Genomic DNA, 16,162 nt, shown 5'->3' with positions numbered 1-16,162 from the left:
GGATCAATGCATTATGGGAAAGATTTCCTGATCTGAACATGTTCAGCTCATGTGTGTGTTAGACCACCTCTGCAGGCCCATTGTTGTGCAAACAACTTCATCTGGAAAAAACATGAATGCAAGACTGCGCACCAGGTACAAGCGTGGGTACCGAGTCCTCATGCTGCTGCAACCCCACGAATCCTGGAATACTTCCTGTTTGAAAATGGCTGAATTACATAAACATGCAGCTCATACTGTGAAGCTCGTTTAAATTTCTGCCTCCGACATCAGATCAGTCGGTGAAGAAGCAAACGTCGGTGTTACAGCGCACTAACTAACCCAGATAACTCAACACGCTCACGTATTAACCCCTCCCCAAAGATTGTTTGTTACCTGAGTTATTTCAGACGTCTGCAAACAGCTGACGGGCCGCTAGAGAGCCATCAGGTTGACGGTGCAGCTCGTGTCCTGTGGTTTGGGGCACGGCCGTACGCAGCGTGTACTACAGTGTATTGCATTATTGAGGATAACATGTGCAGTTTCAGGTCATTATCGCACTACAAATGATCACTGTCCATTAATAACGTGAGAACACATCTATGGTAAGTTGTGGCGGCAAAGGGAGCCCAAAGGATGACTGGGCAGCGGAGACAGTAGAGCAGAGAGGATCCCAGCTGCAAGCGACGTCAACAAATGGAGATGAGTTGGGGCTGTAGCTAAATTGCGTATCGAGCAAAGACGGTGAAATTCAGTTTTAACAAAGAAACTTCTAATCCGACACAAACAGCTGCGAGAAACGGTGACGAAGCATCTGATGGAAGAAGCCAAGAGTGAAGTTACTTCTCCCATCAGCGCTCGGCGCTTCCGTATCCCGTTTCAGAGACACTAGCTTATGCTGCTCAATTAAAAAGGTAGGGTAAGCAATTTCTTTACCGTGTTAAATACTGTAGATATTTGGAGAAAACATGCCACATCAGAAGCACAAACCCTCTCCCTCTTGGTGATTGGCTGGAGCAACGCTGTTGAGTTGGGGGGGGGGCAGGGGGCCCTCAGCCCCCTTCCCAGTTTATGGAGCCAGTGCTGCATATAAAAACTGTTTATTTTAAAAACAGTGTACTCAAACATGCAGCTGGAGGATGGTGAGCAGATTCACCACGTGATTAAAGGTGGTCTGAGACTGATAATCGCTTACCGTACCTTTAAGACATTTTTGAACCGCTGTGCTGGCAGCAAGCCGCCCCCCCCCCCCATGGATGTGGAACGTGACACACATGTTGATGTCATCACTGTTTGCAGCTGATGACAGTTACGTTGCATCTACAGCTGGGAACTTTTCAATCCTTAAATATTATTTTTTTCCCCCTGGTCAAAATGGTTCAAAAACAGCTGTGAAAACAAACCTGAACCTCCGTGTGGGTGGAGCAAAGACGTTTCTGTCTGGGAGCTACTGTACTTACACAGCTTCTCCAAATCACTGATCCAGTAACAAAAGGACTTAGCTGTGAGGAGAAACCTGCACTTCAGAAATAAATAACCCAAGGAGGACCGCGGCCTGCTAGCGTCACTGACGGACCGGAATGCAGCGGTGCACGGCTGCAGAAGTAAAACATACTCATAGCATTAGTGCCATCTAATAACCACGTCTCTTATTGCAGGGACGAGGATATCTGCTATTAATAAAAACATTTGAAAGAAAAATCCAACATTCGTACAACCTAGCTTTATTTCCTCTGTAGATCCCAGCACTTCTGCAGTGGCCAAATTCATTTTTTTAATGATTATTTTTAAATATTAACAGTGCTTGAGATGAGGCTCCTGTACAACATGCTGATAACTTTGCACAAAAGGCTTCACCGTCAGCATCAAACCATCAACCTCTAAGCTAGAATCAACAGAAAGACCAACAGCACTTGCAGGGCCATTAAAAGAAATAAGGCAAAAAAAGAGCCCTTAAACTTCAACATTAGGCCTTTTAGAAAATCCAAAATGTCACAGCACTTGTGTTCTGGTGAGAAACATGTCTTGCCTTGATATACTGTAAGCAGAGATTTCTAATTGACCACAGCCTGATTTGTTGATCAGCTGATCTTTATCCATCAACACTGCAGCATTTTGATTCTGTGGCCAAATGTTCTTTACACGTTTTAAAAAGTACGAGCTAAATGACACAAAGTAGTAGATAATCTCAATTTTAAGATAAAATCCAACATAAGTAATTGGCTCCTTTATTGTCTAAGATGCTGAAATAACAAAAACAATGGCCAAACAAGATGTCTAAAACAATAATTGCATCTATGTACCTGTTAATTTTCAAAAGAGGGGAAAAAAAAAAACAAAAAAAAAAAAACAGCCAAACTCTGAGTCAATTAAAAAAACGGGTGCGTTGAGGGGCCGCTCGAAGAGCTTCGGTATGAATCCTAAAGTCCCCTTCAAAGAGGGGGAATTGACTGCGGCCCACTTGGTCAAAGCAGCAAAAGAAAAAGCGTTTCCCCAAACTAAACGGGAGGAAAAGTCTTTTTTTTCTCTTTTGTTTTCCAAAAGACATGAGCATATTTAGAAAACAGGACAAGTGACGGCCTCAGCGGCGACTCCTCGCTCACGCAGAGGGGAGAAGTGAAACCAGAGTCGAGTCTTTCCTGGAGCAGAGCAAAAGAAGACTTGTCAGATGAGCCAACGAGATGGTTTCAGTGAGAAAGATGACGTTCCCAGTAAGTCAGAGAGGGAAAATATTCCAAAGAAAACGAGATGACCCAAAGACATGTTCCTTGTGCATCGCGGCGGCGGCTCCTTATCCGTCCTCCTTGGGTGGTGTGTACCAGCCTGGAAGGACAGCACAGCCTACTTAGACGGACCCATGATTCTGTGGGTTTTTTAACAACAAGTTGTTCTTAGAAGAGACACGTACCGTTCTTTTCGTGGATCTGGACCAGGGATTTGTACGACTGTTGTGCTCTGGCAAGATTGTACTGGTTCTGAAATACAAGACGGCATTTAACCCAACAACACTTCAAAACTACTGGACATGTAGTTTACATTTGTTCTCCATGTGAAAAACAAAAAAACGTTAATACAACTTCTTTTATCCAACTAACGGCATAAAACCTAAACCCTCTTTAGTTTTTTTTTCCTAATTCAATTTCTTGCAACGGTTTTAAAACATTCATTTAATATTAATATAGTTCTAAATGTACAATCATACAAAAATGCTTTTTAAATCTTATAAGCCTTAAAGACACCAAGAATCCACATCATTTTACTGTACAAATCCACCGAATCTAGTAGGAAGAAGTAGTGAATTTAATGCCACTCTATGTAGTACCACCTATGACCACATGGGACAGCACAATACGGTTAAAGTACCAGTTGCTAAGTGGGCTTGTGTCATATTTGCTGAAATTACAACTGTTTGCAGGTAATATTACATAAAAAAATCTCCTCTGGAACCACCCGCAGCTCTCATCGCAGCTCCTCCAGTCAGAACCAAAGGGTGTGTTTTCTAAATGTTAAATTGCAGTCCTGTTTCCCAAGAAAACCCCTCCTCCCCTCCAGCCCCAGGCTTCAAGTAAACATTCAAACGCCACCCAGTGAGGAAGACTGGATGGTTGCACAGAGTTGTTTTTTATTAATAAAATATATTTACATCCATTTGTTACATTATTGATTTATACTCGGGTATCAGTAGCAAAGTACCGTACTCGTACTCGCACACTACAGCTCTCATGAGTGCTCAGGCGAGCATGGCGTTCTGGAGTTCTGTGGAGAGGTAGGGAAAGGCAAGAACGTTGTATGCCTTCAAATTTTCTCACCACTTATTGAATATTTGGGAAGTTCTGACTGGAGCTTTAATGTGTCCGCCCAGGGATAAGGCACATGCACCTCTAGTGAGAGAAAGTGGTATTACGAGACAAGCTGGACAACACCTTGTCCTTAGAGCAGTGTTGTCAAAGGCTATTTTTCCAGACACATCAGCGCTATACTCCCCCATGTGGTCAGATAGGGCATTACTACACAGAGTGGCTTTAATGTTGTTGGCCGTTTCGACCACAGAGTCGCGTGTTGTGTTACCTTATTGGCTCCAAACTGCACCCTGGCTTTGCCTTTGACCAGAGTTGCATTTATCTGCATAATGACAGATTCTATGGAATAGGCACTGCTCCATCCCTGGAAACAAACACACCACATGATCCAGTCCCTGACGGTATGAAGAGGTGCCAGAGATGTATGAAAATCCTGCACATACCTGCTTAGTGAGAAGCTCCATGCACAAGGCTCCGCCTCCTAGAACGTAACTAAAAAAAGAAAACAATCCAGTTTGTGGAAGAAAAAATATGCACTTACAAGGTCAAGTTGTAATTTTCAAGTTGACTTTTTTTTACCTTTTCAAAATCAAAAACCCCTCAAAATGTACAATTCGAAATGCAAAAAGTAATAAAGCTTTTATATAACTGCAGTTCAACTGCATATACTGACCTAAATTCACTGGTAAATGACAATCATGACAGAGCCGGTCTCTCTTGTACAGATGTTAAAAACAATCACATGTCAAACTTTGGTCTGTATAGAAGGATCTCACAACAGCTCTGGATGATCGTGACTTTTCACCCGGCCTAAAGTAAATCCAGTTAAAACTTTACTGTATCTGAGGGGACAAATTAACAGTGTACATCCCTCTGAAGTCCAAAATTCATGTGAAGCCTGCAGGCACAACAAAGTCAAGGCAGGTGAGACCATCAAACACACTCACCCTCCAGAGAGCACAGGCGAGACAACCCGTACAAAAGGTGGGTCAAAAGGAAAATTATCCTGTAATATGAAGAGAGAAAAAGAAACCAGAGATGTAACAAAACTCAATGCCCCCCCCCCCCAGAAAAACAAACGAGAAAGGATTCCACAACTCACTTTATAAGAGAAATTGAGCAGAATGTAGTCCACTCCTTCTTTTTCTTTTAAAACTTGCAAGTCACTATGTAACGGACTGTCTGGGTCTACCCTGGAGGGAAGAACGAATGTCATTACGTAAAAACAACTAACAAAAACAGTATTTCTAAATGTGAAAAAGTACTGAAACAACTAAATGACAATAAATTCGACTTACGTCCTTAACTTGACATGCCACTCATAAAGGCTGTCATTGACTAGTTCGACCGAATAAATACCTGAGAAATGAGACATAACCAGAGCTGATGGCATCGTTACACAAAGAAAGCCACAAGAACACAGAAACCGCCCGCGTCCTTACCCGTCTTATAACTCTGCGACCTGTAGATCTCCCTGAGTTCCTTCATTAGGCGATCTGAAGCTTGCACTGAGCCCGAGACTGCACCCTGCAATCAGAAGTCATGAGCTGCGGCGCGCAAACGCAGAGATACCAAAAATAAAACGGGAAGATGAACCACACTGGTTCTTTATTCTCTATGTAACAAGGAGACAGTTGGTGTCCAATGTTTAGCTGACGGAGTAAAGACACTTACATTCAAGTGGTCTTGCCTCTGGTTTTTACGTATTTTCTCCAAGATGGCCAGATTTTCCTTTTCTATTCCGTCATCTTCTGATTTTTTGCCTTCAGCTGGCTCCTCCTCTTTCATGTCGTAATGGTTCAAGTCTTGGTCCAGGTCTATGTCCTGCTGCCACAACGCATGAAACACATTTTAAAGCAGAATGTAAAAACACCTGGAATAAAGTAACTATTCAGTGTTTCCTGTAGAAACAAACAATGCTTTTTTGCCTACTATGTTATTTGAAGTTCATCAAAACAGGAATGTTTTTTTTATTTGGTTCTTTTGGTGTTGGGGGAGAGGTTTTATAATTAAACCTGATATGCGAGTAGTTTGTCCGAAAATTATGCTGCATCATTCCGCCCCAGGAACAGAATCAGCAAAAAAGGAGGACAATAAAAGAGCAGAATAAATGAGTCATGTTTTTCCTCTGAACGAGCCTTAATGCTGTTGGCTACTTCGTGCTAAAACACAGCTGACCCCCCCCAGTGGGACTGGGACAAAGAGTCTGCACTGACACCATTCTCTCCCTCATTATTAGAAGGGAGGATGAGCGTAGGTGTGTGTTTGATGCACCACAAATCAGCTGAAACCAGATGGAGTGCAGTCAGTGTATTCAACGGCTGCAGCGACGGGAATACCGACAGTCTGCCGAGCTGACCGAGAGACAAGGTGCACAAACGAAAGGTAAAGTTACTCCCCCGACCTGTGGAGTTTAAGCCGTCAGGCCTCAGGGGCAGATTAAAGCATGGGCTGAATCTTAACAGGGGTGTTAGAAGCATGCTGGTGTCGTCATAGAAGCAGGCTGATGATCTCAGAGGGAACACCGTCATGGCTGCCTGTCAGAAAGCTGTAGCACCCGGGGGGAAGAGGGGTGTAACAAATGTCAACACCAATGACATTAACTAAGGTTTTATCTGCAGTAGCAAAATGCAATATTCAAATAAAATCAGATCTGTGTCTCAGCTCAGTGTTGGAAGAGCCCTCCACCGCTGTAATCACTCGTTCATCCATGCTTGCTGGACAAGCACGTCTTCCTCGCAGGGATGATCTCTTTCCTCTTGTACACATTTACACTTTTATTAAATCCAGGCTTCATTACGTAACCAGTCGCGTGACATCACGCACAGCCCAAAAAAAAAAAAAAAAAAAGTCAAAGTGGTTTGATTCATGTTTATATTGATAATTTATAGACTATACAAATATGCGAAGTGGCTCCCATTTAAGACTTTGTGACCACACTGCCACGTGTACACGGTCAAACCACTTCGTCCTGCGCAGGTTTGTTTCTTATTTGAGATTTTGTAGCTCCAGTTGCTTTACAAATGTAACTGCACAGGAAATGGGGGCGGAGCCAAAGGAGAAGGACGCAGCAAAGAACCACAGCCAGGGACTTGATCCTGGGTTAGGGCTGCATGAGGCCTGTAACCTCAGCACACAGGACACCTGTTCAGCCAGGTGAACCATCTGTCACCCCAGCTGCTCCAACATTTCAGGGTCACCTTTCAGGGCTGTACGCTTACTTTTTTTGAATGGTAGCACTGGTGCTAGCAAGTTAAAAATTTTAGTAGCACAAATAAAAATTTACTAGCACACCCGGGTGGACAGTTAGTAGGGGTGTAACAATACACTAATCTCACGATACGGTACGATACACGATACTGAGGTCACGATAACGATACGATATTATAGCAGTATTTTTTTAACAACCTTGAATGAGGAACATATGACTGGAAAAAATTGTCTTTTAGTTGAAAGACACAAAATACAAAACAATACTGTGTGTTTGCCCTATTGTTACAGTTTGTAATGCTTTATAACTGTTTAAGTTTTAAAGAGAAAGCCAGGCCAACCATTTTCCACAAACTGAACTAAAAGTAAATGTCAGGTTTGCATTAAGCATCTTCAGTTTCATACAAGTACAAATATTTTGCCACAAACTGAATAGTTTCTCTCATGTATGATTTGACTTTTTTATTTTCCAGAAATTTAACAACTAAAATTAAATAAATAAATACAAGTAAATAAATACATACAATTTTACATCATAAAAAAGATTGATTAATGCTCACCTTATAAGTGTAAGAGGAGATTTATTTTTGTTAAGGTTATTTTGGTAATTCAGGGTTCATTATTTTATAAATATATTCTTTATATTCTGATGTAAATCAGGGACTATAATGACACTAGTCAGTTTATCTGTAGTGATTAGTTAGTAGTGATTAGCTGCTGTGTTGATGTTCTAAAATCCTACGCTGTTGAGCGGACAGTAAAGTACTCTCAAACTCAGCAGAAGTTGTCCCCGTGTTTATCCTACTCACGACCCGAAAAAGGTTTAATTTAATAAGGTAAGGCTTAACTCTACACCAGACTTAAAAGTTCAGAGCTCAAAACCCCGCTAGAGTCCCTTGATCGGGACCGCAAAAAGGTACTACTTTCTTCTGAGCGGAGTAAGATTTTGGTCCGCGTGTCGAGGCGCAGTCGCCACGCGCGGTCGGATCATGGATGTATTAATAGCCTTTCCACACGGCGCCCCGGCCGTATGGTCGCGAAAATACGGTATTTATATATGAAATGTCAGAATAGGTAATTTTTTTGACGACACCCCGGTTGAGAAAGGCTGATGTCGGTCAAGAGACATTCATATTGATTTTCACACTTTTTTTAACATGACCCCAGCGCAACTCACTCGCACAAATGCGAGTGGATACATATTTCTCTTCGCACCGGATGATTTTTATTCGCAAATGCGATGAAAACTGTCGCACTGTACAGCCCTGCCTTTTATCATATTAACTCTGTTCATGTACTGCCAGGTCCTCCCTTTTCCTTAGGGGCCTTAAAATAAATAATTAAGTCTGAAAATGTGGTTACTGTAAGCAACAGCAGTGTGAACCAGTGAGGGTTATCAATACACGCTTATGTATTGATTCTGTGGAAAGAGACCAATGTTACAGGTGAGGAAGTTACTGCATAAAACCAATACAACTGAGTTCCCCAAGACATTTGGTCCGCAGCTCTTATATGGACCCGGATACATAGTAGGAATACACAGGGCTAACTGGGGCATATATAGGCACCTCTCCCATTTCTTCCTCTTCTTCCTCTTCCTCTTCAGATGTCACCTCATCCGATGGCCCATGCTGCAGAGAGGTGAAACATTGCAAGTTAACAGAGTGAGCTCCCGTCGTCCACAGACAGATGAGCTCTCGGTTCCTGTACATACCTTACGCTCTTGGGTAATCGGGCCAGCATGTAGCTGCTGGTCCAGCATTTCTACATCTGGATGTTGTGGGAGGTTGTAAAGTCGACAGAGATCACAAATGAGGCGCTTCAACTGCTGAAGAAGCTGTAAGCAGCACCAAGGGGACAAACGATCAAAAACTGAGAAATAAACTAATACTACATAACTCATTCGATACTCCATTGTTGCAGCACTAGAAACACCCAAAAAGTCCACAGCTGTTTGACTGAAATCACATTTGACACCACCATGAGTGTTAATTACCTGCTTTTGGTCCTGAGGTAGCAAGTGTTTGAGTTGTATACAGTCACATTGTATTCCAAATTCCAACTTACCACATAGAAAACCTAAGTACAATACACCACCATCTGACAACATTGACGTAGAGTTGCTATTTGAACATTTCCACCCTGTGACCAAGACCAAAGTGATTCTCATCTAGAGCCCTATGGAATCCGGGATCACGGAATTGGAGATTAAAAACAGAATTCACTTAAAACGCACAATATAACAGAACTGAATGGCAATTTGCATGAAAGTTTTTTTTTTCTTGGACTAAATGAACCTTTCTTTTGGAAAAACACTCCAAGAGGAGTCACTAAAAGCTGGGGACACTGCGCGCTTGTCTGCCCCCTCCCACCCACGCTGCCCTCATGAACAAAACAAACATGTCAAAGCAGCCGCCTTACTCCCAGGTAAGGCAGAGCAGCTTCCCCAGGACTGTTAAAGCTGGATTATACTTGTTGTTTGAGCCTACGTTCGCGCAGATAACCAGCTGCGCTGTGAACAGACCTCGCTCAGGCACCACGTGAGGAGAGCGTGTTGTACTGTGATACAAAATTACAATTCCTCCTTTTACGGATGTCGCAATGGATGTTAAATTACAAGATTGTCAGCCTTCTTGGGTTTTTAAAGTTTATGCTTTTCACTCTAAGTGTTCCTCGCACGTATCCTTTCGTGTCACGTCAACCATGTGCTGGCAAAACTTTGTATGTGTGTGTGTGTGTGTGTGTGTGTACAGTACAGACCAAATGTTTGGACACACTTCCCCATTTGTTTGAATGAGAAGGTGTGTCCAAACTTTTGGTCTGTACTGTATGTATGTATCTATATTTACTATAGCTTGTTTGGTTTCTTCTGTTATTGGACACACGGTTTGTCGTGACATACCTGAAAAATGTTGGGTGCTTCATGGCAAGCTGTTTGTCTGGTGACAGAATAAATTAGACAAGCTAAAACTATTTGTTTACTTCTTGAGCTGTTGCAATTTCTTTCCTTTTTGCACTTCAAATGGATATTGAAAAGCCTATTTTAGTTATTTATTTCATACAAATAAGTTTTGGAATTTTTGTTTATGTCCGAAAAAAGAATTTTGTTTGTTTTGTTGGACACGAGAGTAACTAGTGCCATGTTCTTGCCTTTAAATATGTGTAAAAGTCTGAAAACATTTAAGTTTTGAGTTCCAATTGCATACATTGTCTACAATTCATTACTTTATATACTGTCTTGGGGTTACATTTGCGTAAAATGCAAAAACCCAAACTCAAAAATTAAAAACCTAAAAACAAAGAAAATGGAAAAAATAAAAACGGAATGTGGGGAAAAAAATAAAACGGATTTCATAGGGCCCTACTCATCAAAGCAGATGCTTTGAGACGACTACAGTATTCAGCTGCAACAGACTGCACCAGTGCAACCATCAAAAGCTAGTTAGGATATTGCCATTTGTAAAGAAGGGATTCATGTAGGCCAACTTACCAATGTGCTGCCTTTTCTCACATCCTCCAAGCGCTCCAAAACTTCAGCCAGACTAGGATCATCGGAGTCAACAAACCATATCGGTGGTGTTGAAGGATAAGATTCCTGCAGGAGAGACAACAATATGAATATTCCCAACTTAGGACAGAAACGTAGCTGGTCATACAGTACTTCCATGCATTTGCTTTTATTGTTTACAGATAGTTGTAGTGCCATTGTAAATGTCATGCCACAGCTTTTACAGTCAATTATTGGTTTCTGCAACCACCGGTGTGTTGGGCCTGGGTGACACAGATTTCCTCATCTGCACTAGTCCACGTCGCTGACCTAACACAGCCCAAACATTTAGAGCCGAGTGTGCCATCTGTGCATGCGCTTCGATCAGTCTCCAACATGGGCAACCCGAGAGCTGCGGCACCGTCGCTAGTAGGCCTGGACGTTTCCAGTCTTGGAGTGAAGAAGAGTTTACCAACTAACATGGCTTTCAGAAAAAAATCAAGGAGAGATTTGGAAGATAATTTTAGAGGGAAAGGGAAGAAAAAAAACAGGAGTTGGTGGATTTCGGGTGGATTTTGTTGCAGCTGCAGAGCGTAGGTTTGACGACCTGGAAGATTGTGATGCAGCGCCGTGAGTGAGGTCAGCAGGGAGGCAAAAGATCTCAATGGATTACATCAGTTTCACAAAAGCATCTCAGTCGAATGCCACAGACTGAAATTATGGATGTATTAACTTATTTAGTGACGATTGTCAACAGTTATCTGACAACCTAAAGACATTCAGGAACCACAATGGTTGCTGTATGAATGTGGTGAGATTCTGTATGATTGCAACCTTCCAGGTCTTCATGCCTTCGCTGGACAGCCGCAACAAGATTCACCAACTCGTCATTTCCTCCCACAAGTATATAAACCCATTCGCCATAAAATCCCTTCTAAATCTCTCCTTGATTTTCTAAAGAAACACGTTGATTGGTAATCCCTTCAACTATTCTCTAAATGTTAGAAGTAAGACTGGACACACCCAGGTTTACTAACATCATGCCCCCCCCGGGATGTTTGGCAGTTCTCGGGTTGCCTGCATTCAAAACAACACTCAGAAAAGCAAAAGAAGAAAAGGAGCAAAAAAAGATTGATGCTTGTTTTAATCTGAGGGACTGGGGAGACGTCACCTGTTGTGCACACTTCTACATTGTGCTGAAGACCAGTTTTATGCTTCTGCATTAGAGGGTTTGGTTCAGCCAACGTATGAATAGATCCAGTGTGCATTTGCAGAGTCTCAGTTGGTTAACAGAGAAACCTTTGAAGAATTTACACGTAGGGAAAATGCTACCCAGGGTTGATTTGTCATTTGCACTAAATATTAAAAAAGATTTCAAACTAAATGCCTCTGCTCATGCAACCACCTACAGAGCAAAATAATCTGTCCTCTGCAAGAAGACACAGCAATAAACAACAAGACACCAATAACACCAACATGCTGCTTCTAAGCTTAATTTTGATCTGAATACAAATGGCTGGTGAATTTCAGTTTATACAACTTAAGATGGAAGGGAAAGCTATTCATTATAAGATGCTAAAATATTTACTACAAAATATTATTGATCTGCTTGTATCATGTATCTAGTGTACTAGTAACTGTAAGATCAAACAACATTTATAGGGAGGAAAATATTAGAAACTTTCATACAACTGCATCGATGATGCAAGCATATCAAACAGTGATGACGGGGGAAATTCAGTTTTATCTTTTTGCCAAAGTAACCAAAAAAAACCCCACAACAACTAATTCAGTTTTGATGGACTTAGAAACTGTGCTTCATACTGCATTTCTACTGTGCTACAGGTTTATGGTACACAGAACTAAATGAGAGAAACCTGAATTTGTCAAATTGTAAAAGATGAAAACAAAAGTGCACAGGAGAGGAAAGGAAAAAAAAGGAATTATTATTAGTATTATTTATTCTATTTGAAGTGCAACACTAAAAGACAATTAATAAACTCCCAAAGCTCCAAACATCAGATCAGTGGAACTACAGCTCATCTACCAGCAGCATTTTTTATATAACCCATAAAAAGACAACATGCAGTAATGTAAGAGGTCAGATGAGACTAGCTGGATTGATTCTCAATGTCAGAAACACAACAATGACTCAAACAGTCACTAGCTGGAACCAAGGCATGCAGAAACCCTCATCTCTGAACCCACATCACAGGGAACCATGAAGCAGATGGACTACAGCAGAAGAAGACCTCTCCAGGTGCTGCGCTTATTTGTTAGAGTAGACGCTGCAATTCACGCAAGCTCCTAAAAATTGGATAAAAGAAGTTTGGAACAACATCTGATCAGATGAGTTTCTATTTCTCCTGCAGCTTTAAGATGATAGCGTCAGAATGTGGTACAAACAAGAGCATGGATGTACCCTGCCTTGCATCAAAGTTCAACAACGGTGGTCCTGAAAGGGTGGGAAATATATTCTTGACACAGTTCAGGTCCAACGGACCAAATTACCACAGGCTTCCTGAATTTCATAGCTGCGTATGTCTGCCCCGTTATTTCCACAGTGCATCCATCTTCTAATGGCTTCGTCCAGCAGGATAGGGCACAAAACTCATCCATCGTACACTGGTTTTGTGAACAAGACAATGAGACCTCTGTACTCTAACGGCTTCCCAAGTCACCAGATCTCAGCCTAACACTTCGAGAAGCTTTGGATGAAGTGAGAGAATCTGCATCATTAATGTGCAGTGGTCAAATGTTCAGCAACAGTGTGATTTCATCATGTCAACATGGACCAAGATCTCTGAGAAATGGGTTCAGCATCTTGTTGAATCAATGCCATAAAAATAAATACATTAGAATCAGGTGTAATGAAGCAAGGAGATAAAAGAACATGTAGGACTGCGGCCTACATGTTCCCTGCCCCTGTACTAGGCAGTCTGAGTGTTGGCTACATTTTATGAAATGGTTTTACACGGTTGGCCCAAACTGTCAGATTCTCTCTCCCCTGCCGTTGGAAAAGTACCAAATAAACAGTTTTGGGTCTGACAGCAGTACGAGTCAACGTGCAGCTGCCCACATTCATATTTACCAGTCTAATGGCATTACCTGGCAAATGCTTTAGTACTGAATAGACAATTTAACTGACAAAATAGAACACGTCAATTTATTTTAAATGGAGAAAATATTATGCCATTTAATCTATATGTTAAAAAAAAAACGTAATTTAATGTTTTTCTATGAAAGTGTGACTTTGCTCTTATTTATCTCTTCAAAATACAGCAAAAGTATGAAAATTGTTTATTTCCCAATAATTTAATTTGAAAATACTTTAAAGTAATAAACACTGAAGTGTTTCACTTAAGCTGATTTAAGATATGCTCATACATATTGTGCTATGACTGACAAAAAAACAAAGAAAACAACAAACAGTTAGTCTGGAAACACCAAGCCAGTTTCACAGTATACTAAAATATTAATATTTATGGTGATCATCTAGTGAACATAACAGTTTTGACTTGTAAAACACTTGAGAACATGCAGAGTTAGGTCTGGACTTCCAACAGAGATGCTGTTTACACATGAAAGTCACAGCCAGAGATATGTGCTTGTAGTTGGCAGCACGACAGGACGAGGCCTGAGTGCAGAGGACCAGTGACATAATGCAGAGATTATGTGGAATTGGTATTGAAAAAAAAAAGGGAGGTAAAAGGGGTTTTTCTGTTAACATCAATATCACATAATAATAATTCAATGTATCCAGAAGAGGGTTGAGTGGCTGGAAAGCAGACATGTCAACAAATGAAGTATGAGGCAGCAGACGTTATCAGCATCCACAGTCGCTTGGTGTAAATGCTATGGATTATTTGCAAGTGAATTTACATACAGTCTCGCTCAGTGATTTTCCGTACTCTTACTCTGCACCTGGAGCTCAGCAAGATATCAAATGCTGCTGACATTTGCATTCTAGTGTGGATTTTTGTTAAGAATTTGCCAATATGTTATGTCAAATAGAAATTATGAATCAGAAACTGCAGGTTTGAAACCTTAAGAGAACAGGACAAGAATTTTAAAAGCAGTGCCTGATTTATCCCACTGTTACTTGTTCCACATTTTACCCCCCCCATTTTTTTTTTAATTATTTTTTTTTTAAGTACTACATTTTAGTAGTAACCTACATCACTAAACTCTACAGTCTGTGACAGCATCCCTCTCCATTTGCACCAATGGAAAGCATGCATGCACATATATTGCTAAAGCAACTAACTTCCTGCTGTCTGCAACACACAAGAATTACATTTAAAACAAAACAAAGCCTTTCCACCTCTCCCCTACAGACACGCAAGCGAATTGCATTGCATTTTGGGTCAGTGTGCAATACTTGAGTGCTGTAGAAGCTGTGATAATACAGCTGCACAATAATGCAAAACCATCCCACCGGCCAGCACTCATACCCTACTCATATCCTACAGCCGGTCCAATGCAGGCCAATCCTATTTCCTATTTTCTTCCAGCATTTTCTCTCTCAGAACGTATCATCTTAAATGTCATCTTAACCAAGCCTCTCTGTGCCTAAAAAAAAAAAAAAAAAAAAAAAAAAAAAAAAAAAGGAGCAAAAGTGGAAATGTGTGTACATTTGTGCTGAGGGGGAGGAGGAGGATGTGGTCAGGATGGTTCTTCATCTGTGCCACCCTAACCATGCAAAAGCTACAGCTATGACAACAGGAGCTGTGAGCTTCGCTTCTTGCACCTTTAATCCCAATCACAATGGCTAAATTATGTTTTATTGGGGGAGGGTTGATCAAGTCCACAAAAATGTATGACTGACTAATGAACTATTCAAACTGCTAGGGGTGTAGTGCATATATAGATCATATATTCTATGGCAAGCCGTTTTAATATTTAACAGCTAGACTGGATATGTGTTGCAGATATCCACAATTCAATACTTCCTTGTCAAAAAGATAATTTCAGATATCTACAATTACATTCTTCCTAGCCACAATTGTCATTTCAGATATCCACAACGTCATTTTGCCTAGGACAAATTACGTCACTTTTGCCAGTCATGTGTGTGGGGTTTCTAATTACAGATATCTACAATTCAGTTGCAGATATCCGCAATGTGAATTACGGATATCTGCAACTGAATTACGACTAGCTGTAATTCCAGTTTCAGATATGTACAATTTAATTCTGACTAGTCCCAATTCCATTTAAAGATATCTTTAATTCCCCTCAATTCAAGATATCTACATCATCCTTTTTAGATATCTCAAATTAACTTTTTTGACTAGTCAGAACAAAGTTGTAGATATCTTGAACTGGAATTATGACTAGTCAAAATTACGTTGTAGATATCTCAAACTGGAATTACGGATGTCATAATTTAATTGTAGATATCTATAATCAAGTTATAGATATCTTGAAATGATTTTTAATTAGAGAAATCTCAAATTGGAGATATCTTTAACTTCCATTCTGCCTAGTCAAAAGTTTGACCTGCTGCCTTCAGGAAGATGCTACAGAGTCATCAGGTCCAAAATCAACAGACTAAAAAACAGCTTTTTTCCCAAAGCCATAATCGCCCTGAACAATATTTGAATGTCTTCATTACTGTTTTTTACCGTGCAATACTTTTTCCCAGCCCATCTGTGCAATATTCCACCACATGTGTAGTTATGTT

At 40.9% G+C, this 16,162-nt stretch overlaps 1 protein-coding gene across 2 annotated transcripts in view; it reads right to left on the bottom strand.

Annotated features, from left to right (window-relative positions):
* Positions 1 to 1,687: 1,687 nt before the first annotated feature.
* LOC133444099 (ubiquitin-conjugating enzyme E2 Q2-like) overlaps positions 1,688 to 16,162 on the bottom strand; it is a 16,262-nt gene continuing 1,787 nt past the window's right edge. The window contains exons 2-13 of one of the 2 annotated variants that reach the window (XM_061721600.1): positions 10,480 to 10,584; positions 8,704 to 8,826; positions 8,558 to 8,620; positions 5,454 to 5,606; positions 5,222 to 5,306; positions 5,078 to 5,138; positions 4,882 to 4,972; positions 4,727 to 4,785; positions 4,223 to 4,271; positions 4,048 to 4,143; positions 2,888 to 2,954; positions 1,688 to 2,802 (exon numbers count right to left, since the gene is read on the bottom strand). In XM_061721600.1, the coding sequence (XP_061577584.1) occupies positions 2,771 to 2,802; positions 2,888 to 2,954; positions 4,048 to 4,143; positions 4,223 to 4,271; positions 4,727 to 4,785; positions 4,882 to 4,972; positions 5,078 to 5,138; positions 5,222 to 5,306; positions 5,454 to 5,606; positions 8,558 to 8,620; positions 8,704 to 8,826; positions 10,480 to 10,584 (984 nt within the window). In that variant the 3' untranslated portion in view covers positions 1,688 to 2,770. The remainder of the gene's footprint in view (positions 2,803 to 2,887; positions 2,955 to 4,047; positions 4,144 to 4,222; positions 4,272 to 4,726; positions 4,786 to 4,881; positions 4,973 to 5,077; positions 5,139 to 5,221; positions 5,307 to 5,453; positions 5,607 to 8,557; positions 8,621 to 8,703; positions 8,827 to 10,479; positions 10,585 to 16,162) is intronic. The other variant, XM_061721601.1, reaches the window with a different exon arrangement.

Source organism: Cololabis saira, chromosome 5, assembly GCF_033807715.1.
Source record: "Cololabis saira isolate AMF1-May2022 chromosome 5, fColSai1.1, whole genome shotgun sequence".
NCBI classification, from domain to species: domain Eukaryota; kingdom Metazoa; phylum Chordata; class Actinopteri; order Beloniformes; family Belonidae; genus Cololabis; species Cololabis saira.
The sequence above is the reverse complement of the archived record's forward strand: the minus strand, read 5'-3'. Positions and strand labels throughout refer to the sequence as shown.